This window comes from Solanum stenotomum, chromosome 5, assembly GCF_019186545.1.
Source record: "Solanum stenotomum isolate F172 chromosome 5, ASM1918654v1, whole genome shotgun sequence".
Classification (NCBI taxonomy): Eukaryota; Viridiplantae; Streptophyta; class Magnoliopsida; order Solanales; family Solanaceae; genus Solanum; species Solanum stenotomum.
The window spans coordinates 49,881,427-49,909,015 of NC_064286.1; the positions used below are offsets into that span (position 1 = coordinate 49,881,427).

A 27,589-nucleotide genomic window follows, 5' to 3' on the forward strand; every position below is an offset into this window, starting at 1 on the left:
ATCGCCTTTAGTGACAACTTTTTGTCACACGAAAATCCAAGACCCGGAGTTTTGCTTAAAGATTATTGCATCAGATCCTCGTTTTCAAACCGCGAAAACTGTTCATGATCTTGAAACATTAGCAATTGATTTGGGAGCAAAATTTGTGAAAGGAGTAAGTAATAAGTGTTCAATACTGTTGCAAAGAGAAACAGATCGAAATATTAAAGCTGTTTTGGGCTCTTGTAGTGGAGCATATAGTTTGATCAGTATAGATTTCAACAGAATGAGAGTAGCTTTTCAAACAGCAAGACCTTTAAGTGAACTAGGAGCAGGTGCTAGGGCTGCTGTTTTGAAGTGCAATCACGACTTTGATGACATGAATTTGGCTTCCCCTCTTGCACAAGATAATCATGATTTGTTGAATTTCATTCAGATTATAGTTGGTAACTCTGTGTAATCTTTTTGAATTCATGATTATTACTACTAGATTAGAGAAATTTCATTAGAAATATAGAGTAGGTAGAATGATTTATTTATGAAAGTAGGGAAAAGAAATATTGTTCTTTATTAACTATGCTTTATCCATTCAAGCTTTTTATCTCTTTGGGTTTTCAGTATGTTCACCTTTTTTCTCTTTGGGTTTTCATTATGGCTGATATGAGTTTCGAAGTCCTGACTAACCACGGCCCCCTAAAACAGAACATTTTTTCCATGGGATAAGGCACAGTACCCCTCTAGACTATGACCAAAACACAGAGACACACCTAAACTTAACTAGGGTCATAGTCTAGGGGTACTTGTGCCTTATCACTTTTTTCCATTCCTAGACTCGAATCTAAGATGTCTAGATAAAGTGATTCTATACCTAATTCATTCCACAACAATAGTTGGTGATGGAGTAATTGGAGTTATGATTACTATGGATAGGTGAAAAACTAGGAACACAGATGGCAGCTATCCACCACACCAAAATGTTTTTCTGATTTTACTAAGCAAGTACATGTAATTTGCATCAGCCAATGAGAAAGAAACCAAGAATCTCTTCAAGATGCATTGTTTTCAACCTGGATCTAGGAAGGCTAACAAGATGCAAGTATATGTAGTGGAAGGAGAAGCATAACAAGTTTGCAAGTGATATAAACTGAACAAAAGCAATCTGAGAAAGCTAATGTGCAAACAACAGAATCTTTGCGTACTAGATAACCCAAAGCCTCTAATATATATAAATTGCAGAAATCAGTAACCACAGAGGTAAGAATTTAACAAAGGAAACTAATACATTGCACGGCTAACTCCTATACAAATATCCCAGAGACCAGTACACAAGTTTAAATAGCAGCCATTGTTTCAAGAAAATATCTGTAATGTCGAGCTTTGATATACATTTTTTGAGCTGATAAGGCGTCAAACTGCCATCTAAAGAAGTCTTGTCAAAGAAATGGCATACTATTTGAGGCTGGGCAAAATTTGAGATGCAGCTTAACCAAATTAGTTTCATTTCCATAATTGAAGTGGTACACCGGGGGAAAGAGGTATATGTGGACACAACTTTCTTTAAATAACAGCTCCTACTGACCCTAGATCCAAGTCTTCTCTTGGATTTATATAAGCTAAAAGTGTTTTATAATGCTCAAATTGAGTCAATACAAACCTCGAGGTTTCATAAAACAAGAAACAGGCACACCATCTCTTCTTCAAAAAAAAAATTTGAACAAGTATAAGAAAATGCATGAGTGAATAGAAAGGAATGCACCTCTACTATAGAATATGCACCAGCAAATTAAAACTAAAAAGAATGTAGAAATGTACCAGCTACTTAAGGCTTCACTAGAACAATAAAAAACAATGCCTTGTAGGTCATATGATCTTAGCTTATATCTAAACTTCCACTAAATAGATCAATCCATTTGGCAATCACATCAACATTTCACTAGTTTTTTCTTAATCAAGTAGGTAAGCATTTCACTATTTTCATATCAAACTGGAGAAAGAATTTCAAAAGTACAGGATCAACATGTATTTTCCTTTTCTTTTACGAAAGGAAAATAGACTTCCCACTAGCATGTAAACTGCTGAACCACACATTCTTGTTACTATTTCAAGACTGATTAGACCATGCTAATTTACAGATAAGCCAACGAAAAATATAATGAGTGAATCAGTACATCTAATTGCAGATTGGTAGAGCAACCGGAACTCAACTGAAGCTACAGCTCACTATAGTTACGCCAGACAGCTCGAAATTCTTCACGGAATGTATTGAGGCGAGCCTTCAAATTAGGACTCCTGAAGCTTGCATGAGCAAGAGTGGCTGAAAGAGAGAGAGAACAGAGTTTTATTCAATCATAACATAGAATTTGAACAAAAAAACAAAATCACAATAAGAAGAGAGAACTCACCAAGAAGACCTATACCAAAAGCCCAAAGGACAGTTAAAAGGCCACAGGAAACAAACCAGAGGAAGAAACTCACTGCACAATTGCACAACAGTATCAAACAGAATTTCATAATACAACTCCCAATGATTCAACATGAAAGTAAAGAAGAGAAAGGAAGATAGAAAACATAAACTAGAACAAACACTTCCAGTACCTATAGAGAATACAAAGACAAACACCCAACGAGGCCTTCCACAAATGAATATTGCTCTTTTAGTGGATGGACGCCCTCGAATAACCGGCCTGAACATTATCAAATATATGTCACCAGCGATACAGCCTCAGTGTGCTTAAAAATATAAATACACATGCATACTTACGTGAGTGCAGGTCTCATTTTTGCAGCTAAATGAGGTGAAAACTGTCTGACAGTTCTTGTCACCTTTTCACTAAAAGTACCTGCAAAACTGCAGGAACAATCCTTAGCAATATTAAGAGATACAGGAATAAAGTATGAATGCTGTTATCAAACCTTAGTTCTTCAGTGGAAATTTTATTTTTTTGATTATTAAAGATAATACATTCAAATATCCAGAAGCATCAAGAATGTGCTATGAAGTATTTACAGGAAAAATATCAATACACATAATGTAATGAACTCAAAAAGTCTATCATGGCATTTGTGTCATATGCAATAGTCATGTTATACCGGAAAAAAAAACAGTTAAGAGATACATCTGTACTTCAATGTTAGGTGGCAAAATTTGTTTCACATGCATCTCTAAACAAACAGATTAGTATATCCAACAGATAGTAAAACAGACAGTTGGAATCGGTTATTCTTCTAGCTATTGACACATAACCAGAAAACCTGAAGCAACAAGCTAACATGAGTGCTTTTCCTTCTAATATGAAAGAATTATTATTGACCAGGGGAAAAACATAGAAAAACTTTCAAGGAGTCCAAATGACTTGCGTCATTTTCTCTCCATATGGAGGGCAGGGTATGCTAATGTGTCACGAATGAAAAAATCATTTAGTTCACTACTACATCCCTGCATCAGAAGGGTATTCTTTACTCGTAGACCAAACCAAAAGACTATCCAGTTTTAAAGTCATATAAGTCTCCAAGAAAAATAACTCAAAGCTAGGAAGGCTAACTTTTAACCCTATGATAGATAGGAGAATTTGAAATTTTATGAATAAGAACAGTTTGGAAATGCATCAAGTTTAATTCGAATAAAAGAGAATATAAATAACCTGCACAAAAGCATAACGAAAAAGACGAGCGGATCAAGAAGGACATAGATGTCAAAAGGTGTTAACCCCATAGGCGGACCCACATGCAAAGTTGGGGTGCACATGCACCCATTAACTTCAAAAAAAACATGTGTATATATGTACATCTATCTTGGAAAACTTGGGAAATTGGTAGAAACTAGAATATAATTAACAGTGCACTTATGAGTAGCATAGGAGTGCCTTGTGCTGCTGGTACAAGCCAAAGGTACCACTCGTGAGACCAAGGTTCAAATCCAACTAAAGCCATATTTTGTTGTTTTTAGTTTAAGTTTAGATTGGTGCACACAAAGTCTTCAAATTCTGGGTTCGTCTCTAGTTAACCCACCACTCAAGATGATCCACGTCCCATGTCTTAACAAAAAATTTGAAAATATTTCATTTGTTGCACGACTAAGCCAAGGTATTACTTTATCTGGAAAGGTTCAATTTTTTCACTCGCCTATTGACTTCCCTTAACTTTGCTCACCGATAGAAGTTAGTCACAGAAACACCCTTGTCTTTACCCATACAAATCATATTTGCCTTTCTTTGCTAATGAAGTTCCACCTTGTGCATTTAATCCAAGCTGGCTTTTTAAACTTGCCATGTTTGCGGACTCATGAAAAGAACCAACCCCTTTACCCATATCACCCCTCACCCCCCTCCTTCACATTGTTTATTCTAACCATTTACCCTCTTTCCCCCACATTCCACCTTAGAAAAGTGAAGGCAACAATACAAAATATAGGCAAATGGTATGTAAACTAAAACTCTAATGGCAAAAAAAACCTCACCAATAGATTAGAATAGAATACCTGTCATTTAGAAAAGCAATACTAAGTGCTGTCAAAAGCGCAGCAACAATTGCAAGTGGCTTCCTTAGAAACCCCAATGCTGCAATACAAAATGCAAATGAATGTACTTATGAGCTCCAAAATAAACACTGTAAAGCTAAAATTCATATACATAACTCAATATTTTTTCCTTACCAAGAATAGCCACAATCATAATAAAGTAATTCGTCCTGTAACTGCAAAAGATTTAAAAAAAAAAAAAACATTTTAAATGCAATTCAGAAAAAACCTAATTAGTGCTTTGAATTGCCAATGAAGAGAACGTACTAGTAGAGATTACACTTGAGTCGACTGTTCCATTTGGAATAAGATCGGGGGAAAGTGAAGCGAGAGAAGAATTCAGAGAAGGGACGTGGTGGAGATGACCACTCGACTTCGCGTAGAGCCTCAATTAGATCCTCTGTGGTTACAGTTCCCCAATCCATTGTTGAAGAATAGGCGAAACCCTAGAATTCACCGGACACAAAGCAAGGGGAAAAAGGGACTGAAGTCTGAAGGCTTTTGGAAATTCAGCTCTGCGGAGAGTAGTAAAATGGTTTGAATTTTTTTGGAATGATGAAGATGAAGTGTGGTGGGATTGCTTCACGTTTTTGAGTTCGAGAAGTGGGTATAGAGAAAATTCAGTTGGAAGTGTCACCTTCGAATGTGAGCGCAGCGCGTGATTTGGATTTAGATAGAGCTCTCCGATTCTCCGAATACCAAGTGGGAAATAAACAAAAAATAGTGTCAATTCGAATTTAATTGAAGCTCTAGTCTGGGTTTCGAACATCGAGTGTGAAACCAAAAAAAAAGTTAAAAAGCACGGTATGATTTATTGGGGGAGCCAAATGGGCCTTGTAGTACGCGATCTAGTTTTTGGGAAAAAAAAGTCTTCGCGATCTAAATTTAGTCGGAGCTCCAAACACCGAATGGAAAACCAAAAAAAAAAAAATGTCTGAGCCCGGGTTCGAACCGGGGACCTCTAGTGTGTGAGACTAGCGTGATAACCGACTACACCACCCAGACACATGTAAACGAGTTTCTAGGTTTATCATTTGATAAACTTTAAATCAAATTGCTATAGTGATATTTATTTATAGAAAAAGTTTATGCTTGAATTATATTTTAGAATTTTCAAAATATGATTGAAATGTTCATCAATTGAGTATTTAATATGAATTAACTATTTACGTAAAATAAATTAGATTTATTGTGATGAGTAGACACCTGTCCCATGCATACACTAATTTAGTTTTCTATATATTTTGTTATGTTGTAAATGTTGTGTTAATTAGTTATGTACCTCCTTCTTAGAAAAGATATTTCAAGTTTTGCTTTCACTAAAATAACTAGGTAGATATGAAATTTTATATTAGATTATTTAGTTATATAATTTCAATTTCATCAAAAACTTTCTTTTAATCTTTGATTTTAATTCCTTAGCTATGAGCATATGAGGCATCACACAGCTAGAATTTAGTATTTCTTTCATTGATTAGTATGTGTATTCTATTTTTATTTGGGGAATTTTCACATATAGTCACTCAAAAATAACTTAATTATATTTCATAACTATAGTTTGCTAATTACGATTCGTAGCTACATGTTATAGAGAGGAGAGCGGCGAGCGAAATTGGGAGAGGGAGGAGAGAGGAGAGCGAGAGAGGGCAAAGAGTGGAGAGAGACGAATTGTATATGTATATATGTCAAAGTAATTGTGTATATGTAACTGGTATACATATGTATTTGTATATCTGGTGAGCGAGATTGGGAGGGGGAGACTGGGAGAGGGAGGAGAGAGGCGAGTGAGAGAGGACAATAATTTGTATAATTCGCATCTCGTTTGTATAATTTGTGGGTACGTTTGTAAAATTCGCATGCTTTTGTATAATTGAATAATACGAAGTCTAAAATTATACAAATATGATAAAACTCGAAATAACAAATTGATACAAACATAAACATATGAACTTTAAACGGTTTTACAAATTATACTATACAAATTACATTATATAAATTATATTACACAAAATTCAAAAACTACACGTTTATACAAACTTTAAAAATTTATTTTAAAAAATAAGATTGAATGTATACGGTGATAAAATTGAAAAACCTAAGGAAATCATCATCATATACAAATACAAACAATCGTATATAAATACAAATCAAATGAAGAATTGTTAGTTGTGAATTATACAAATGTGGTGAATTATACAAACCTGACTAATTATACAAACTCGAAATCAGCCCATGTAATTAATAGTTAAAGTTAGTCGCTAGTAATAATTACAGTAAACTATAGCTATAATGACTAATTAAATAGTATAAATTTGTTCAACATCGTAATTTTCCCTATTTTATTAACCCTGCCTATTAAATAAAAAAGTGGCACCATATCTTCAAATTCTTCTCTTTACTCCTATTTATGAGTTTGTCATCTTGATAATTATATAAATATTGAACTCCTAATTATTATTTTTTCCATAAATAAGCATTTTAAGAATATGTGATATAGAGATCAATGAAGTTGGTTACTATGGGGTGTGATATTTTAATAAAATTGTCATTTATGAATGCATTTACGTAAACTGATCCGGATAAATAGGGTAAATTAAGTGCAAATATGTATGTTGACTGCTGCACCCTGACACGGCACACTAACATCAAACTTCCAAGTCCAACACAAACACACTGATAAAAGAAGATGAAGAATTCCATTGATATCTCTCTTCAAGCTCTTCATTATCTTTAATCACAATCACCAGAATTATCACCAATTCATCTCCATAATCTGTACGCCTCTCTACCAAAACTTCAATACAAAAAACTTTGAATTCGATCTATTCTGCAATTGGCATAATCTGAATATCAATTTGACTTCTTCGGATTGTTAGGGTTTGGGGATATTTGCAGGTGTGATGGATCAATCGACGAGCATAGGTGGGAAATTTGTGATTAGGGACTATGTTGTTGAGAAGCAAATCGGGGCGGGGTCTTTCTCGACGGTGTGGCTAGCGCGCCACCGTGTCAACGGCGCAGAAGTGGCGATCAAGGAGATTGCTACTGCTCGGCTCAACAGTAAACTCAAAGAGAGCCTCAAATCTGAAATTGTTATTCTACAGAGGATTAGTCATCCTAATATTATTCACTTGCACGACATGATCGAGGTCCTACTCTACTCAATTCAATTTCATTGTGTGTACTACATATTTAGTTGAACAAATTTGTTTATGCTACTACTCAAAAAAGCTTAGGGGTAGTTTGGTAGCTGGCTAGAGTTATGCATCTATTACTAATAAATATAGAGATTAGTTACGAGTATGTATTAGTTTTTGTATTAGTTAGGCAAGATTTAGTTATTGCACTTTCTAGCCTACATAAATAATACATACATTCCCTCGTAACTTAGATTAGTATAGTTATTCGAATTTCTAAATTGCAAATTAAACACCGTATTAATTTCAAACATGAATAACTTATTCCTAACCAGCCACCAAACGTGATGCCAGCTACCAAACGTGATATTACTTATGCAAGATATAGTACCTACGTAACTCACCTCCAAACCAGCTACCAAACGACCCCTTACATTTTTCCAAGAAGTTTGGCTAATCTCTAATAGAAACATTTTCTTTTAAAAAAAATAAGCACCTTTGGCTTCTTAGAAGCTTGGGGAAAGAGCTAGTAACAATATGAAATTATTAGGAAGTGTCTAACTTGTATAAGGGAGATTTAACTCCCACTGTAAAGATAGCTTTTCCTTCTTGAAGTGTAACGGTAACTTGCTGTGGTCTTTCTCTTTTTAAACTCTAGATGATGATTAAAAATTCAGCACTTATGCGTAGCTATGGATGGATAGTATATCCTTTTTAGATGTTATGTAAATTTGGAACTGTATATTTACTAGTTGGAGTTGCATTGTGTTACTAGCTTTATAATTGCTTAAAAGAGAAACAAAATGTTTTTCCGACCTTCATATACGCTTTTTGCTTCTTATCTAAATGAACCCTCACGTGCATGGGTTATAGGATCCGGGGAAAATATATATTGTTTTAGAGTACTGCAGAGGGGGTGATCTTTCAATGTACATACAACGACGTCAAGGGAGAATCGCAGAAGCAACTGCCAAACATTTCATGCAGCAGCTAGGTTTGTGTAAACTGTAAAGCTTCTATTTTCTTCTGCCTATTTTCCTATATTCACTTTAGACTGAATATTCTTTTCTAGATGAATTCCGCATGGTAATATTCATTTTCATATCATGCCACAGCATCTGGTCTAAAAGTCCTTCGCGAAAACAATCTAATACACAGGGACCTAAAGCCTCAGGTTTGCTTTCCTTCGTGTGTTATGCTCAAAATTTAGTTTGCTTTGGTGGTTGCCTTGACAGCCCAAGCTACAAATTTAAACATATGAATTTAGTTGTTTTTAATCTAAGGAGGAGCATTAGGTGCTGAAATGTATCTTCCTTTCCAGAAATTCTCATTTTAAAGTCATGACCATGTAATGTCTACCATTGTAGCTTTTTTCTGTGAATATTAGAAAAATGACAGCTGCAAAGAGACTACTGATCAGTCATGTACTAATGATTTGACATTACCAAGTAGCAGCCTTGTTCTGTCCGAAGCCATCTACTATATTGATAACCAGATCCTAGTAGCTAATGATTTGAAGAAACTAAAAGTAACGATTGAATTGTTGGAAATACTTGCATGACTTACGGGTGACCAAGGTGTGCAATTGCCTTATTCTTGAATAGCTAATTACATTTCTCTAATGTAGGTTTCTTATTATTAACTCATTAATCAAAATATATATATCAAAGAAAAGAAAGGTATTCAGGAGATGAAATCCCAATCTAGTTGGGTCGGCTATATGAATCCTTATTGACCATGTTACTCCATATAATCCAAGGAGACGACTGTCTATAAACAAACATAGTGACATTTTTATCTTCAATTTGGTACATCTTAGTTGAGGGAGGGGAACCAAATGTGTGGTTTTCTAGGAGTAAATAGTCTCTCTTTGGTAGTAATTCTTTCTTTCTTTCGGAGATAAGTACTAATCTGGAAACTTCTAAGAATTTGAATTGTCGTTCGGTGGAACTGTCAACTCATTGACTTGTGTCCTTTGCCTTGATCCTACAGAATCTTCTATTGTCTGCAACTGATGACAACTCCACCTTGAAGATTGCTGATTTTGGGTTTGCAAGGTAAAGTTGTAGTACACTGTCAGAAACGTCACTCTCCTAATGTGAAGGTCTTTTATTTAACATTTTTCATCTCTTTCAGAAAAAACATTTGCTAGATTATCTTTCATCCTTCCCTTCTGTTTTAAGATTTGCAGCCTTAGAGTTAAAGGTTCTCCTAAGCTGTCCGCTCAAAATTACCATTCTCTCTTGTCAGATCTTTGCAGCCTAGGGTGCTTGCAGAAACTCTATGTGGGTCGCCATTGTACATGGCTCCCGAAATAATGCAACTTCAAAAATATGATGCAAAGGTGTTATTCTCTTTCTACACACACCAGTCCATATGCTATTCTCTTTTAAATTCATATTAACTTTTGGCTCAAAACACAGGCAGATCTCTGGAGTGTTGGTGCCATTCTGTTCCAGCTAGTAACTGGCAAAACCCCATTTACTGGAAACAATCAAATACAGGTTTAATTTCTTTTCAGCTGTACATAGTAACTTACCTTATTGGTTGTTTCAATTTCAGTTTGACTGGTGACATTCAAATGGCTTTAGCCAGCCCTGTTTTAACTTTTTTCCATTATTCCTGTAGTTGCTCCAAAACATAATGAGGTCCACTAAATTGCAATTTCCTCTAGATGCCAAGAATCTAAGTCCTCATTGCATAGATTTATGTCAAAAGTTATTGCGCCGTAATCCAGGTACTTCTTTTATGCTGACTAGATTTCAATAATTTAAAATCCACTCATTGATTGTTTCCAAAACCTCAGTACTTAGATCATAGTTTTTTACATGCTTTGCCATCGAAAAGGCCATAAGATTGAAAGCCTGAGTTAACCGTTACATGGCATTTTCTTATGAAAAGTTCAAAATTTCTATTTCTGCATATCTGAACGCACAGTGGAGCGGTTGACATTTGAAGAGTTCTTTAACCACCCATTTCTTGCACAGAAGCAGCCTGATGAGTTGTCTAGGTAAGCTAGCTGATGAATTAACATACTTGATATGACATACACGTTTCATGGCACTGACTTTATGTTTTGGACATGCTACACAGGAATCAGAGACCTCAAAGGGTAATAGATGGGTTTTCTCTGACAGAACGCAATCCTGTAAGGCGCACTGAGGAAATTTTTCAAGAAGATGGCTTACCATTTAGTTTAGATGATGATTCCAGCAATCCTGATGGTGGTCCTTCTTTTGCTGGGATATCACTGAGATCTTCCTGTGGATTTTCTCATGATGCAAAAGATTATAAGAAAGAAGTTACAAGTGCTTCAAACAAAACTGGTCCTCCTTTGAATTGTAGCAACATCAACCATAAATCAAATGTTATTGGTTCTAGTCCTGGCCAACACCGACATTCAGAAGGCAAGCTGAAGGAATCCAGTTCCATGGACCATAGACTATGTCCAAGAGGTGCTCTGTTCAATAATGTTCCAAATTTTCTTTTTGCCTACATATTTGAAATGAAAATTTTCCTTTTGTTTATCCTATCACTAGTTTGGTCAGATTTAAATTTGCTGATTTGGCATTCACCTGATTGACTGATCCAACAGTGGCGGATTCATTCGAATTGATTGAGCGGGAATATGTCCTTGTTTCTGGGTCCCTCATGGACTCATCTTCTTCAGCAGGTGCTTCTAGGCTTAGCAATACACCATTTAGATCAAGTTGTTCCCTGCAAGCCTCTGGGAACATGGACTCTAGATTAAGTGAGTCGGTGGTTGTTACTGGTCCTGCAACTAATAGCATAGTACTAAGGTTGGAAAGTCCCTCTTCTGCTCCAGGAGCTTCACAAGGATCCACAGATATAGTAGACCCTCTGGAGAAGCCAACTGATGGCATAGCCAGAATTGAGTCGCTGCAACATTCTGCTTCTGCTATCACAGAGTTGGTCAATGAGAAGGTAACTCACGTTAAGGCATTTTCCCTTCAAAAATGTTAGAAGTCCTATATCTGAATATGTTAGGGCGGTTCTTAGCATACAGGGGTGGAGGGAGAACACTTAAGTCTAGTTCATTATATCCTGCAATCTTTTTTCTCCTACTCTTCATTTAGAGAGCAATACAGTTCTGTGGTGGCCTTGCAACTCTTGTTTATCATTGATTTATTGCATGCATAGTAGGGGTCTAACATCTTTGCTCAAGCTTGTGTCATCTAAATTTATCAAGTTTTTCATCCCCGTGTACTTCAAAAGCATTTGTCAAGTTACCTAGGTATGATTAAGATGTTTTTCCCAGTTATTTATCAATAGTAAAAAGTAGAAGGATGAATATCTTCATCTAGGTGCAGATAGACTGCTCTTTTTTTTTTTTTTTTGGCTGTTTATTACTGGAATTTGTGTTAAAACATATTTATTGCTTTGCATTGTGTTCAATATCTTAAGTTTGAAATCATTTTCTGTTTCTGAGTTGAAAATATTTCTATTGTGATAAATGTGAATAGAAGGTGTTTAAGTACAAACATGAGCTGTTTCCTGAAGTATTTTACATCTTTACATACATTTTTTTAATACATCTTTACATACATAAAGTCAACTTTTTTATTCCTGAAAAACCTTTTAAAACAATTTCATAACTATATTGGTGATATCTAGTTTTGCAAGTTTGACTTAACCAAACATCCCATACATGATCAACAACCAACTGCTCTCAATCCCAAACTAATAGGGGGTTAGGTAATGTTTCTTAGTATCCATTGTGCTCTATTACATCCTATTTTATTGTAACTGTAGATAATTCGTATTTTAAAAGCAGGGTTTCTCCAAAACTAGATGTTCATATCTTGCATTTATCCCAAGATACAAAATTTTTTATAACACTGAACTTGGTGCAAGTGTAATGATATGATCTAAGCCTAATCACATCTAGTTGATCTCTCCTATTGTGTTTTGTTCTTTAAGTCTGTATTGATTCAAAAAATTATAGGTTTTCTTTATCTGCCTATAGTTGATATATCTTGAATATGCACCAACCTTTTTAATTTTAGGTAGTGCTAAATGTTTGAATGCTGGTGATATCTTTGTATCTGCATCTGCCTACTCTTTAGAAACTTTTCTTTGGTGCTACTGTATGCATTCTTCTGTTCAGTGTTCACTAGCAATCTTGATAGTTTGGTAGACGATTCTGCCTCCTCGTGATTCTTTTTGGCTTGGCAGATTAAGCTATTACCTGATCATTACTGATGTTCTCTCACTAATACTTGTCTGTTCTGTTTATAGATTGCCGCAGGCAGGCATCTGGAAGCATTTTCAATTGAGCTTGTCATGCTTGCAATATGGAAGCAAGCCTTGCATGTTTGTCATACACAAGCGGCATCAGCAATTGAAGGAAGTCCAAACCAAAAAACTGCTGAATTGATGGAGATTTTAAGGGACAGTCGAGTTAGGCCTGACATTAAAAAGGACACTTGTAACAATTTGGGGCCAGAGAATGTGTTATCTCATATTCAAAGAGCATTTCTGAGTGAAGTTGGGAAGGCAGAGGAACTTGCCAAACATATAGAGCCTGGTAAATATTTGAACTTACTGAAAGAAAAAAGTGCATGGTATGATCAAGTACTGAAACTTGTGCTGCGTGCCTTCCTGTTCTATTTGACCTTTTTGTGCTTTATATGTGACCCTTTTCGCGGTTACTGTGCTTTTGGTTTGCCCTTTGTTTTGTTTCCTCCCCTTTTTCTAGTAGGATGATAACTAGCTTTTAATATGCCTGGCTTAGCTTTAATCCATTGTTAATCAAGAAAAAATATGCTAGCAATCTTGATGGTTTCTCTAGAGGATCTAGAGATATGGAATTACCAACTCTTCCGTAGATGATAAGTAGCTGCATTCATCAAATGTTTTCTTTAGCTATTGTCTTACATCTGGGCTCTGGCCTCCTAGTTGTGGTAATGTTTCAAGTTTTTTGCTTGAAAATGACTCATAGACCTACTTTTTTATGGCCTTAGCAAATAAAGATGAAGACATTTACGTCTGTTTGTTGCTTGTTTCTAGGAAATGCCGAGGTACCAGATGCAATGGAGATGATATTTCAATCTGCACTAGACCTCGGCAGAAAGGGAGCGGTAAGTATTTCATTTTATCTTGGTAGTGTTTGGTAAAAGTGGAACTAATTTCTACTATCAACAAATATAATTGTCGCCATGTAACATTAGGAAGGGGAAAAAACTTGAAATCTCTAAGATTAAATTTAAAGGATTTACTGTATATTGAAATATGTGGCAGGTTGACGAGTACATGGGTCGGACTGAAGATGCAGTGGTGTTTTATTCAAAAGCAGTACGCTTGTTAGCATTCCTTCAAGTAGAAGCACCATCACTCATTCTAAATCCTCCATTCTCACTGACAAACTCCGATCGCTATAGGCTTAGGAGTTACATTGATGTTCTCAATAACAGGCAAAGTGTTTCAAGGTCTCAAATCATGACTGTGCTCAAGTGTGAGGATCAGCACTGATCCTCGTGAAGGTGATAGACGAGTGAAGAGAAAACTGTTAATATATAATGATGATTTAACATATCACAACTTATTCTGTATAGTTCTTTATCTGTACAGTTATTCTTTCACTAATGTTAAAGAAAGTGAAAAGTCCTTTTATATGGTTTGAAAGCTATTATTACTGTAATTAAAGTTCCTTTCTGAAAATTTCAGAAATAACTTAACTTTTGGACATAATTAAGCTTCAGTAGCTATAGTTTAGATATTTACCATTCATAGCAATCGTTTGAGATATTAGGCCAAAGAAATAATCTCTCTCGCCTTTCTTGCTCTCATCTTTTTTCTGTATTTTGTATCTTTATCTTTCTCTGTATTTCTATTATTTTTGAGGTGTCGAGTAGTCGTATTTGTTATGTTAATACGTGCATTTGAGTTGTATCGACAAATACAACTTGCATGTATATAATATAAAGATACAAACAACAAAAAACACAGAGGATTATATTTATTTCCTCGAATTGCAATTGTATTCATTCGTTCTTGTATCACTTGTATGCATATGCGCCTTTAGGTTGTATTGATGAATACAATCTGTATGTATACAAAAATACAAACAACAAAAAATATAAGGATTGTATTTATTCGTTCTTGTATCACTTGTATTCATGATCATATTTAGACAATATCAACGAATACAAGAATACAAAAGATTGTATTCATTCACTTTAATGCCACTTGTATTTTTTTCACTCTTTTATTCATTTACTCTAATTAATTTCTTATTTGAGTTCAATCCACCTCATTCAAGCCCCACAGACCAACAGACTTACTCACGTTAAACTAAAAAGTCATGTTCTTAAATCATAGTCCAACCTTACCTACATCGTGTGTATATTACTATTTTTTTATATTGGAATAATTACAAAGGCCTCATCTCATATTCGCTCCATTACACTTACATTCCTTGTGATTTAGGATATTACTCTTACCCAACTTGTGGGAGGTAATAAGAAGTTTATTTCTTTGAAAAAAGATTATTATACCAACATTTTCGTTTAATTTTGAATTTTTACTGTTTCACATTTCTATTTCATATATTTTTCTCATTTCCTCCTTTATTTTAAGTTTAATTTAATATCTTCCTCTCGATCTTCCCTACGATCGTCACAGTACTAATTTATTCCATGTATAATTTTTGCAGGTCCCTTTGACATTGAACGTATCGCCTGCAGAACCAGGATAATAGTTCAGTTCAATACGAAGCAGCTTTCTTCATTTGGAGAATCCGACACATACGATATCAAAAGTAAGGAGTCCGCACAACTTATCTCAGTACCATCTTAATTGCAATAGTATTTTTGTGCAAATGAGCAATTCTAATCATTTTTTAAAGGGAAGAAGCTCAAATATGACATTAAACTTTGAAAAAAGACTCATCTTTGTCATCCGTTAAAAGTTTGGTTCATCTATAACATTTCAGTTAACAAAAAATGGTATGAATGAATTTTTTTCTCAAACAGAAATAGCATAGATGAACCAAACTTTTAACGGAGGACATAGATGAGTCTTTTCTCAAAGTTCGATGGTACATTTGAGTCTTTTCCCTTTGTGAAAATATTTATAGGTACTTGTATTTTGATAGCCGAGTATGAAATTTCAAAGAGTGCTTTGAATCAGGTATTTTCTCTCTTTTCCATAGATGATAGAACTCATACATGTCTTAAAGAGGAAATGAAGGAATTATATTTCCTTTTAGCTTATCAGAATACATTGATATTACTATTTCAGTGAACTTCTTAAATAAAGTTTGAAGAATATTTACATGAACTAAGCCATTGCTTCATGATTATCCCTATCATCACAATCAGCCACAGAGATAGCTTAGCTAACAACCAGTAGAAATAGTTGAGCTGGCTGCTGTTTAGATCCTTTCCTAACCAACTCTTGCCATTTTTTCTGTGATATGATCCACCAATGGTTATCAATAGGCTGCTAATGAAATTTGCAGCACCATTTACACTAAGGTATAATGCAATGCCCAAGCTTTTCATAGAATCAGGTACTTGGTCGTAGACGTATTCTTGCAATCCCACTAAGGCAAATCCATCTGCTATTCCTAGGATAAGGAACTTGAGCCTTCGAGTGGATTTTTGTGAACAAGATTCAGTCTCTTTCTCTCAATCAAAGCTGCAACGATCATGATAGAAACGGAGAAGATCATTCCAATACCGATCCTTTGGAGGATACTAATCCCTCTTTCATTTCCTGTTGTCCATCTCAGGAAAGGTACAAGGATTTTTTCATAGAAAGCAACAGATATATTATCATGCCAACAACTGTCAGGGAATAAATTGAGGCTGGGGGGAATCTTGAAATTGTGAATGATCTTCCGGTTCATTGTCACGCCTGGTTTTCTGAAAAAAGTTGCAGCTAGTGATACACATATACCAAATGGTATAGTGATTTTCATCATCAAACTGATCAGCTCCAAAGCTCTCAAGAGAAGGCTTGTGTCCTCCGGTTCCAACAGAGATTAAGTAGAATGCTAGGAAGACGATTGGCTCATGGACGTTCCTCCGTTTATCACAGAGGTCACTCTCACAAGGTTTTAAGCTCCGGACCACTCTAGACATTGTCAATAGAAGCAAGCCCTGATCCACGTTTAAGCCAGAACAAGTAAGAGAAAATTCATCGATTCGTTACAATGTCTTAAAGTTCAATGATTCTAGAACCAAATTTGTGATCCGATTTTCTCTTGTTCAAATTGGACTTCCGAAAAGTTTTCATTAGTTATCTAGAAGTAGAACATTTTAACCAACCATTGAAAGCTAAAGTACGAATTTTAGCCAATTTCAGATTTTAACAGTTCATTAGTGTTACTACTCTAGTAGGGTCAACAGTTTTTGGCACATGTTTTTCTTTATCTTAAGGAAGTACTCTAAACTGCCATTTCATGTTGAAAATTGCAAGGAGTGGAAATTTTGTTTACCAGGAAGTAGACCGTGGAAGAGGGAAGAATGGTGGAGAATCGTCCCAAGTATGCATCAACGAGAAAGCCTCCCAGCAATGGCATCAAGGTAGTGACTCCTGTCCAGTAATTGACACTTTTTGCTGCTGTTTTGAGGTCTTGATGGGTGACTTTTGTTAGGTGTATAATCAAACTTGTGGCTATTCCAAAGAAGCTCAGCCTCTCACTGAATTCAATCACTGTTAAGGTAACGGTTCATCAGTATCTCCATTTACATAACTATAAAGGAGCATGTTCAACAAAATGTAAAATTTAAATTTCTTGATCTTCGAGTTGTGTAAATCATGAGAGCAACATAAGATAGAAATATAAGTGAAGCTATTTGGTGCGTATTCTAGTTGTTGGATAGATGCTTACCGATAATAAAGAGGCAGGCCTTCCATACACCAGTTGAACTCCTAAGGGAAATTCGTCCTTTATAATCAACTGAAGAATCTCATCAATTTCTACTGATTCTGCTCTCGTTATCTGCTCCATTTCCACATTTATCTTATCCTTCCTTTTTGGTTCTTAAGTACCAAAGAAGATATATTAGTTCTCAAGTGGTTGATACGAGAAGTTGGTGGGTTCGTTGGTTCACTTATATAGGAAGAAATTCCTCTTCATTGGCATTGTCAAAGTTCCTAAGAATATGAGTAATGAGCACCAAGAAATATGAAAATAAATGGAATTTATGCCAATGATTGTTACTTGAGGTTGACAAACAACTCCTTCCACTAAACTAAAGCAGTCCTTGGCCCTTAACTCAGCGAATGGCATTTGATGCTGAAATCAGTTTCTTCTATTTGGATCGATCTCCTGCCACAAAAGTGGCAATGATAGATATTATAGCGGCCTAATTTGAGTATACTTACAAGAGGAAAGCAATTGAAGTGACTGAGATTGAACAAGTAATTTTATTTCCATTTAGCTTATCAGAATACATTTTTATAACTATTACAGTGAACTTCTTAAATAAAGCTTGATGAATATTTACATAAACTAAACCATTGCTTCGCGATTATCCCTATCATCACAATCAGCCACAGACATAGTTGCCTTACAGTGAACATTCTTGTATGAATAATTCCTCGCAACAATGACATAAACACACAAATTTACAGCTGTAATGATAGCTAACAACCAGTAGAAGTAGTCGAGCCGGCTGCTGTTTGGATCCTTTCCAAACCAACTCTTGCCTCTTTTCTTTGTGATATGATCCACAATGGTTATCAACAGGCTGCTAATGAAATTTGCAGCTCCAATTACACTAAGGTAAAGTGCAATGCCCAAACTTCTCATGGAATCGGGTACTTGATCATAGAAGTATTCTTGCAATCCCACTAAGGCAAATCCATCTGCTATTCCAAGGATAAGGAATTGTGGGGCTAGCCAAAACACACTCATTGAACTCAAACCTTCGAGTGGATTTTTGTTAACAAGATTCAGTCTTTTTCTTTCGACTAAAGCTGCAACGATCATAGTAGAGATCGAGAAGATCATTCCAATACCGATCCTTTGGAGAATATTTATGCCCCTCTCATTTCCTGTTGTCCTTCTCAGGAAAGGTACAAGGATTTTGTCATAGAAAGCAACAGATATTATCATGCCAACAGCTGTCAGGGCATAAATTGAGGCTGAGGGAATCTCGAAATTGTGAATGATCTTCCGGTTCATTGTCACGCCTTGTTTTAAGAAAAAAGTTGCAGCTTGTGCTACGCATATACCAAACGGTAAAGTGGTTAGCCAAATAGGTATCATGTTGATAATTAGCTTCAGTTCTTCCACATTGGTGACAGTTGCAAGTTTCCACGGATTCCGTTGCTGTTCTGTCGAATCTTGAGTTTGATCTAGGATTGCTGCTTTATCAAGGAACCTGTAAAGTATGATAAAAAATTGTTTTCAATGATATATTTATAAACCTTTCCTGAGTAATTGCATAACCTAATCATGACTAAGTTTGAATCTTACTTTAGCCTTTTGGTGTGGCCTAAGAGCCTCCTTTGGGTAGTTTCTGACTTGGGAACTTCATGTAGATGAGAAGGATCGGAAGGAAGTTGAAGGCTTCTTTTCCTAATTGCAGCTACGAGCACGTTTAGCATGGGTGTTAATGGACTTCCAGTTGCCTTCCTAAAACGATACACTGGCTTCCCTGCATAGAAGATGGCTATACTAGAAGCCATAACTAGTGTGAGTATTACATCTGCCATGGCCCAGCTAACATGATCTTGTACATAAACGATAAGAGTAACACCAAGTAATAGTCCACAGCATAGCCCAAAGTTCCACCAATTGAAAAATGACATTTTTTTCCTTCTTTCTTCAGGATTTTCATCATCAAACTGATCAGCTCCAAAGCTCTCAAGAGAAGGCTTGTGTCCTCCGGTTCCAACAGAGATTAAGTAGATTGCTAGGAAGAAGATTGACTCATGGACATTCCTCCGTTTATCACAGAGGTCACTCTCACAAGGTTTTAAGCTCGGGACCACTCTCGACATTGTCAATAGAAGCAAGCCCTGATCCACATTTAAGCCAGAACAAGTAAGAGAAAATTCATCGATTCGTTACAATGTCTTAAAGTTCAATGATTCTAGAACCAAATTTGTGATCCGATTTTCTGTTGTTCGAATTGGATTTCCAAAAAAATTTCATTAGTTATCTAGAAGTAGAACATTTTTAACCAACCATTGAAAGCTAGAGTTTTGCACATGTTTTTCTTGATCTTAAGGAAGTACTCTAAACTACCATTCATGTTGAAAATTGCAAGGAGCGGAAATTGTGTTTACCAGGAAGTAGACCGTGGAAGAGAGAAGAACGGTGGAGAATCGTCCCAAGTATGCATCAGCGAGAAAGCCTCCCAGCAATGGCATCAAGGTAGTGACTCCTGTCCAGTAATTGACACTTTTTGCTGCTGTTTTGAGGTCTTGATGGATGACTTTTGTTAAGTACATAATCAAACTCGTAGCTATTCCAAAGAAACTCAGCCTCTCACTGAATTCAATCACTGTTAAGGTAACGGTTCATCAGTATCTCCATTTACATAACTATAAAGGAGCATTTTCAACAAAATGTAGAATCTAAATTTCTTGATCTTTGAATAAGTATAAATCATGAGAGCAACATAAACTAGACATATAAGTGACACTATTTGGTGTGTATGCTAGTTGTTGTATAGATGCTTACCGATAATAAAGAGTGAGGCCTTCCATACACCCGTTGAACTCCTAAGAGGAACTCGTCCTTTATGATCAACCGAAGAATCATAAACCAGTTCTACTGATTCTGCTCTCGTTATCTGCTCCATTTCCACATTTATCTTATCCATTTTTTTGGCTCTTAAGATACCAAAGAAGATATATTAGTACTCAAGTGGTTGATATGAGAAGTTGGTGGGTTAGTTTGTTTACTTTATATAGGAAGAAATTCATCTTCATTGCTATTGTCAAAGTTCCTAAGAATATGAGTAATGAGCATCAAGAAATGTGAAAATAAATGGAATTTATTGCCAATGATTGTGACTTGAGGTTGACAAATAACTCCTTCCACTAAACTAAAGCAGTCCTTGGCCCTTAACTCTGTGTATGGCATCAATGCTGCAATCAGATTCTTCTATATGAATCGATCTCCTGCTACACAAGTGGCGATGATAGATATTGTAGCGGCCTAAATTGACTACACTTACAAGAGGCATCAGATAAGTGTTTTCACAGTTGTACTTCATTTTATACTTCAGAATATATTAACACACATTTTATTCGCGTTGTACCTTGTTCTTATCTTTTATTTTGTTGATGGGATTTGAAGTCTCAACATGAGTTGTAGCATAGGAGTAAGCACCACGAGGTCTCAGGTTCTAGTCCCAGTTATGTAATGTGAATTCATCTCACCCTTTTAGGAAAAATTTACCCAACATACTGTGCAGCTAGATGGATTAGTCGAGGTACATGCTAGCTGGTCCAAACACCAATGTCAAAAACAAAGTACATTAACTTAGAGTTTTAGTTTATGGTCCAAATGTCAGGAATTTTGTTGTAATTTCTAATAACTATGGCTAAATTCATTTGTCTTTCTTGGAAACACTGTAAACTCATGAGTCACATTTCTGTGTAAGTTGTTTATTTTCACCTTTCCTGGATTGATCATGTTTGTTGGTAGTGTTTGGTATCTGTCACAACACCATGTATAATAATGATGATAATAAAGGCCACATTAATATATCTTAATTACTCGACAATCTTGATTAGTGCATTTTTTTCATTTTACATGATAGGCTTGTTATTTGGAGATATTGTCTTTCGAAAACAACCTCTCTACCTTGTCAAATAAAGGTAAGCTATGCGTATACTCTATTCTCCCCAAACTTTCACTTGTGGGACTATACTCGGTATATTATTTATTTGGAGATTGTTTTCTAAGTCCTTTAAATTTTTGGGTTGATTGGAGAGATAGAGAATGTTACTATTTGTGAATATAAAGTATTTAGTCATAAAAAATATGATTCAATTAGAGTACTATAAACATGTTCTTCATTAAGCCACCACCCCTCTCCACCATGAAGTTATGGTTGAAATTATTGTTCAAGCAGTTTGGTTTTAGATTTTTGAAGACTCCGGGATTTGTGGTCGGAATATTATTGCATAAAGTTACTCTATTTGTGCCGGTTGATTGTAGGTTTCCTCTGAAATTAGTCAAGGCGGATGCTATTGGTTCATACATCACGATTATCAATTTTATTTCAACAAATACAAATAATTGGGGAACTTCTCTTTTTCTTAGATGAGCAAAGTGCATGAAGTTTTCAACAACTAAAATAATTACTTCTCTGTCCCATTAACACAGATGCATGTGAAAGTGTACAACTTGTACTAATTAGAAATAATAGTGGTTGTGTACCAAAAAGGAAACTTAGAAATAGTGCTTCACATATATAGATGCAACAAAAAAATCTAACACGTTTTGAAATATAAATCAACGTGTTATATTTTTTAAAAGTAAAAGTGTGGAAAGAGCTGGGAAGAATTTTGTCCAATATAGATAGAAGTTCAACTCAACTTTATGTACTAATAAAAGAAAAAAGCATCTTTTATTTATTTCTCGTTCAATTTATGTGATGTAATTTACTAATTTCCTTGTATCACATACGAAGAGAGGATTGTTATTGAGTTCATAGGGTGATTTATCTGTAACGAAATGATTTATAGACACACAAATATCTATAACTTATTTTAGATTATAAATTTTGAAATTTTTTTTTCTCTTTGTTAAATTCGTGTGGTACCCCTTTATAAAGTCTATAAGGCTAGGTTGAGATAATATTCCCCTTTTTTTTGTGTGGGGATACTCCTTACCAAGATTTTTTTTGTTCTGAGACTTCTGATTAAGAAAAGAGCGATCTCATCCACTCCACCACGTAGATAAGGGGATCTTAAGCCAAAATACTCCTCCATAAGGTTGACCAATGTGAATGCTAGAAATGATTAAGATGGATAATATTAATATTTGCCAAGTATAGTAAATGTCAAAGCTATTGATGTTGGCAAATTGCTTTTGTGGATACAATTATAATGACTACAAGGAATTTGATTCTCATGAAAAAGTGATAAAAAAACCCCAAATTGCGCCTATATTATCTATCACTATCGATCACATGATAATTCACATCTAATATTTACTGTTTCTAAATTTTGTTCTTGAATTCTAGTTACAACCCACTGAATAACACCACCAAATATTCGAAAATGACATCCAATTTAAAAAATAAAATAAACAACCTTTCTGTTACAAAAAAAATTATGAAGTTCCTTAAAAAGTCGGTTATCGTACGCCCAAAGGTGTAATCTAGTGGTCACTATAGAGTGGGCTAAGAATTATAAAGTCTCAGGTTCGTATTCCAACAAAACCAAGAATATTGAATGATTTCTTTTCATTAATTTTATCCTTAATGAATAAGGTTACTTGTTATTGGTAGGAGATATATCGTAAAATCAATATAAGTACACTCATCTCGTCATTATAACATACCAATTAGGAGGGGAGGATATATACCATATAATTGGAGATTAAATGTTTATATTACATCCCATACAAGGAGGTGGATTTCGAATTTAAAGTTTATTATGAAATTTTACGACAATTTCAAGTTAATATATATAATAATAATAATTGAATTTATAATCAAATATTTATAGATATTTAGAAAACTTCTAAGCATATATATGGAGTTTATGATAATATCGATAAATCATGAGAATTAGAATGTGTTTGACTTCGATAACAAGGTAACAAAATGAACTTTAGTCTTTAGGTATAACTCAATTAATATCTAGCACATGAGGTGAATATTGTCAAGATCATATACGGAGATCAGTATTCTCAACTTCATATTCACTCAAACTAGGCTACTAGCAACCGTGGTGGAAGCAGAATTTCATATAATGAGATTCGAAAAAAAAAAAAAACACTAGAACATCACGCTAGGATTTGAACTTGTGACCGAAGGTAATTTTAATTTTGAGCCTCCCATACCATTATACTACTTAGAATATTTCTTATTACAAGCAAATTCAACGGTTTATATATTATTAAAAGAAATACTTTTATTCAATTTACCTATAACAATTTTTCTATGAAAGGAATTCAGTCATATCCTTTAGCTCTCGCTCCCCACCCACCCCCCCCCCGCCACCCCACCCATCCCACTAAGTCAACCTTTTTCATAAAGAACTTTAGATCTCACTAGAACTGGTTAATTTGCCTCACACACCAAATTATACATGCAGAAAACAATTATGTGAATCTTGCAAGATCTGAATAAATCACATGTACAACGTGATTTAATTAAGTTGTCAAAAATCTCATAAATTGTAGGCTTTTGGGATTCTACAAAACACGTATCGAATTTGAAGAAAAACTTCAAGAAAATACTATGAAAACTACATATTGGAAACAATATAAAACACGTTGCTACGTTGCGGCGTGGAAAAGTCAATACTAATTGTAAAACTAATAAATTAATTTGACACTTAAAAAGCAATTTTTTAAAAAATTAGAAAGAACATAATCTTTTTATCAAATACTGGGAAAAAAAATTGGACTAAAACGGTTCTATAATACTTTTAATGTAGTCTGAATTGTTTGTTCTGAGTCAAGTTTGTACGATTTTCCTCAAATGGTCTCAAGTTATTAAGAATATCCAACACTAGTTTCTTTCAATCCTTTTAACTATCAATATACGACTGTGTTTTATACACCCAACAAAATGTCCTCGATGCATCTTCAAAACTATAGGTGAAAATCGTAAACCTTTTTCATATATTTACTCCACCCCCCTAAGTCAACCAAACCATCAACTTTGATACAAGTTGATGGACTAAAATAGTCCAATAATACACTTAATACGATGTGATTCCATTTTGGACTAATTCCGCACAATTTTTTCAAAAGGTATAACACTATTACAAATATCAAATACCTTATAAATAACTTCATTTTCAATTTCAAGTATCTATAAAATTTTGTTCGCGCACTCAACACTTTTTATCAGAATGGATGATTAGTACAGTGGTTAGAAAGCAAATAATTTCTACGACTAGTTATATATGAAGATTAGTGGTAATGTAATTATCAAACTCCACTTATGTTGATTAAAAATAATACTCCACTTAATATTGATCAACCTTTATTGATACTCATAAAGTATGGCCATGGTCTTGATTCTTTGAAACTAGTGGACGTGGTATATAAGCCATTTCAAAAAATGGAAAAAAATAATTACAAAGTTGTACACATTTAGCACGATAGCTTCACTAAATTAGCAAAATCCTAAGTTTGTGTAGTGGAGTATTACTATATTAGATGACCAATAAAAATAATTGTTACATATTTAATTTTTAAAAATCATACATTCCACGTCATTTGTTATTAAAAGGAGGGGCAATATTAGACTTAAATTTAACATGAAGAACATTTTAAATTCAAATAGGTGAAAGAAATAGTAAATTTCACTCAACATGTGGAAGGATGTTTTTATCCTTTTTTGTTGATAAAATGATAAGTTTATGATATTATCATTTGAATATAACAAATTCAATATTTTAAAACATGCATTGAAATGATTATAGTTTATAATAAAGGTAAATTAGAAATTAAATGATAAATTATTTTTTAATTTTTTAAAATGAACAAATAAAGGTAGACATTTGAAGGCGATCAACTGAAAATAATTATATTTGTTAATTAAATATATCTAAAATATATATTATTATATTTGTATATTTTACGTTTTAATATATATATTTATTGGTTATTATTTTGTGAGTGTGTAAATGTATCAACCATGTGTAAATAAATCATTTTTCTATATTATTTTATTCTATAAAGATGCTAAAGCACTAAGGGTAAATATATGGTTCATGTCGTTGATCACTTTTCACTGGCTATAGTGATGAATCAAATCTTTTATATGATAAAAAATTGCACTACTTGAGAGTATACTTTACCCTCTTTTTTTGGGTGGGGGTAGGTTGGAAAAAGTGAGTGGGCGATGGTGAGATATATTCTTCATAATTAATTTGACTATTGTATTTGAACTTACAAACTTTTAAGTTGAAAGTAAAGGGTACTTAATATCCAAGTAACTTTCTTTTGTCAAAAAATTTGAACCATTTTTCAATTTGTGCGTATCATTCTTGCGTAGGAGTCATGCTGATCTTCTCTATATCGTTCCAATTTTGTCGGATGATAATAATTGTTTGATTAATTGAGTGGACAATTTCTTGATTAAGGTGAACAAGGAAAAAATAATAATTATACCTTGGAATGTAGGGTGGAGCAAATTGTGCTCCCCAACTAAGGTATTAGGTATCAATACAACTTATTATGAGACACCATGAAATGAAATGACCTTAGATGAAAATCTGAGATCTCCAAAAATGCAATTTTGGTTATTTTTGAAACCTTAGTGCATGGATAGAACCTTAATTATTAGAATCCTAGTATGAATGCCCCACCCTCACCCCCACCCCTACTTTTTTAGAGGATCTTATTTTGATTATCATTGATCACTCGAAAAAAATCACTAATTTTTTATGGAAAAATATTTAGTGTTTATATATGTGAAAATTTCATATATGACATATATTAAACTAATATTTTCAAGTTATAACAGTAGAATTAAACTTTCAAGTTGTAACAATAAAAAATTTCAGGTTGTAACAGTTTCTTCATAAAAAAAGCTTTTTTTAAATAGTTGTAAAAATTTGTTTTGAAAAAAATAAAAAGATAAAATAAATAATAATTCGTTTCTGAAAAAAAAAAGGGTAAAAAAATGGAAATAAGTGTGTTAATTAAATTTCAATTGATTGAAGATAATTACTAATTAGCATAAATTAAGGAAATTCAAACTAATTAAGAATATTTAGTTTCCTTATTTCACTCTAATTTGTTAAAATTAATTAAAAATTCTGATTTCACCCATTTTCTTCCACATTTCTCTCTCTTCGATTTTTTCCAGAAATCTTGTCACTCTCATCTAATTCATATTCGTTTTTATTCAATAATCTTTATTTTCTGGATGGCTTCTTCTTAATATTAATAAAACATGGTGGTAGATGGGATCATTCAGGTTAGTGTTCTTTGCGACTTTTTATTTGTATTGTAATACAAACCAAACGTTCAAAACAATTATGAACAGTGATTCTGGAAAAAAAATATTCAGATTTTGTTTGTGAATAATAGTTTTAATTATGGCGTTTTTGGTATGAATATTCACTTTTGAAATTACATAACTTGTTTGAAATTGGTATAGATTTTTGTTTGAACATTCATTTTTTTTTGTATGTTTCTGGTTAAAAAATTACATAAAATTTATTTGAATTTGGTATATTGGTTATACCATGTTGGTACGATTTTAGAATTATATTTGAATGAATTTCGTATACTATTTGTCTAATAAATGACAATTAATAGTTAAAAGTGATATTATTTTGGTATTATAGTGGCATGATTCTGCTGTGAAAAAGTGACGACTTATGTCATGAAATAGGTATGAAAAATGTGCATAATAATTATATGAAATTTGTATACTGATTTCATATTTTTTGTTGTGTATAATAATTTGAATTATGGCATTTTTTTTTAAATGTATAATGTTATATTTTGGTATGAACATTGAATTTGTTCATTATTTGTCTGAAGCATTTTTTTTGGGTATATTTTTGGTTAAAAAAATAGATAGTTTTTTCTTTGAAATTTGTATAATTATACTACCAAGCATGTATGACAATCGATAATGTTTTAGTACGATTTTTGGTTTGATTGGATTTTTTTTTTGGCATTATATTGTAATGAATTTTGAGAATAATAATGTAATGAATTTGGTATACTGTTTATTAAAGAAATGACAATTAATATTTCTAAGTTGGAATTATTTTGGTATTCTAGTGGCATGATCCTGGTATGAATAATTGATAACTTTTG

At 33.9% G+C, this 27,589-nt stretch overlaps 3 protein-coding genes, 1 long non-coding RNA gene and 2 other non-coding genes across 8 annotated transcripts; 2 read left to right on the top strand and 4 right to left on the bottom strand.

Annotated features, from left to right (window-relative positions):
- Positions 1 to 2,047: 2,047 nt before the first annotated feature.
- Positions 2,048 to 5,061, bottom strand: LOC125864693 (PRA1 family protein A1-like). Its single transcript, XM_049544724.1, has 7 exons — positions 4,763 to 5,061; positions 4,631 to 4,671; positions 4,457 to 4,535; positions 2,741 to 2,827; positions 2,575 to 2,663; positions 2,382 to 2,453; positions 2,048 to 2,293 (listed from the first exon to the last, which is right to left on the bottom strand). The coding sequence occupies exons 1-7, from the start codon at positions 4,918 to 4,920 to the stop codon at positions 2,190 to 2,192; spliced, it is 630 nt and encodes a 209-aa protein (XP_049400681.1). The 5' UTR covers positions 4,921 to 5,061; the 3' UTR covers positions 2,048 to 2,189.
- A 365-nt stretch (positions 5,062 to 5,426) lies between these two features.
- On the bottom strand, positions 5,427 to 5,500 carry TRNAV-CAC (transfer RNA valine (anticodon CAC)). The gene has a single exon. It is a non-coding gene; the product is annotated as a tRNA-Val (tRNA).
- Positions 5,501 to 7,119: 1,619 nt separating this feature from the next.
- On the top strand, positions 7,120 to 14,306 carry LOC125865102 (serine/threonine-protein kinase ATG1c-like). Of its 3 annotated transcripts, XM_049545270.1 has the most exons (14): positions 7,120 to 7,270; positions 7,372 to 7,644; positions 8,506 to 8,626; positions 8,748 to 8,806; positions 9,625 to 9,689; positions 9,883 to 9,976; positions 10,056 to 10,136; positions 10,261 to 10,369; positions 10,570 to 10,642; positions 10,726 to 11,087; positions 11,228 to 11,577; positions 12,892 to 13,180; positions 13,663 to 13,733; positions 13,894 to 14,306. In XM_049545270.1, exons 2-14 carry the CDS (start codon positions 7,396 to 7,398, stop codon positions 14,122 to 14,124), a joined length of 2,154 nt encoding a protein of 717 aa, XP_049401227.1. In that variant the 5' UTR covers positions 7,120 to 7,270; positions 7,372 to 7,395; the 3' UTR covers positions 14,125 to 14,306. The 3 variants fall into 3 exon arrangements, with proteins under 3 accessions (XP_049401227.1, XP_049401226.1, XP_049401228.1); XM_049545269.1 differs by having other exon boundaries at positions 7,120 to 7,644; XM_049545271.1 differs by lacking the exons at positions 7,120 to 7,270; positions 7,372 to 7,644 and having other exon boundaries at positions 8,705 to 8,806.
- A 1,813-nt stretch (positions 14,307 to 16,119) lies between these two features.
- Positions 16,120 to 18,930, top strand: LOC125864426 (uncharacterized). The gene is made up of 2 exons (XR_007446230.1): positions 16,120 to 16,392; positions 18,682 to 18,930. It is a non-coding gene; the product is annotated as an uncharacterized LOC125864426 (long non-coding RNA).
- LOC125864390 (protein NRT1/ PTR FAMILY 5.6-like) lies at positions 18,017 to 20,438 on the bottom strand. Its single transcript, XM_049544367.1, has 4 exons — positions 20,297 to 20,438; positions 19,900 to 20,117; positions 19,085 to 19,629; positions 18,017 to 18,989 (listed from the first exon to the last, which is right to left on the bottom strand). The coding sequence occupies exons 1-4, from the start codon at positions 20,436 to 20,438 to the stop codon at positions 18,116 to 18,118; spliced, it is 1,779 nt and encodes a 592-aa protein (XP_049400324.1). The 3' UTR covers positions 18,017 to 18,115.
- Positions 20,439 to 25,762: 5,324 nt separating this feature from the next.
- Positions 25,763 to 25,869, bottom strand: LOC125866464 (U6 spliceosomal RNA). Its single transcript, XR_007446520.1, has one exon. It is a non-coding gene; the product is annotated as a U6 spliceosomal RNA (small nuclear RNA).
- Between the last annotated feature and the right edge of the window lie 1,720 nt (positions 25,870 to 27,589).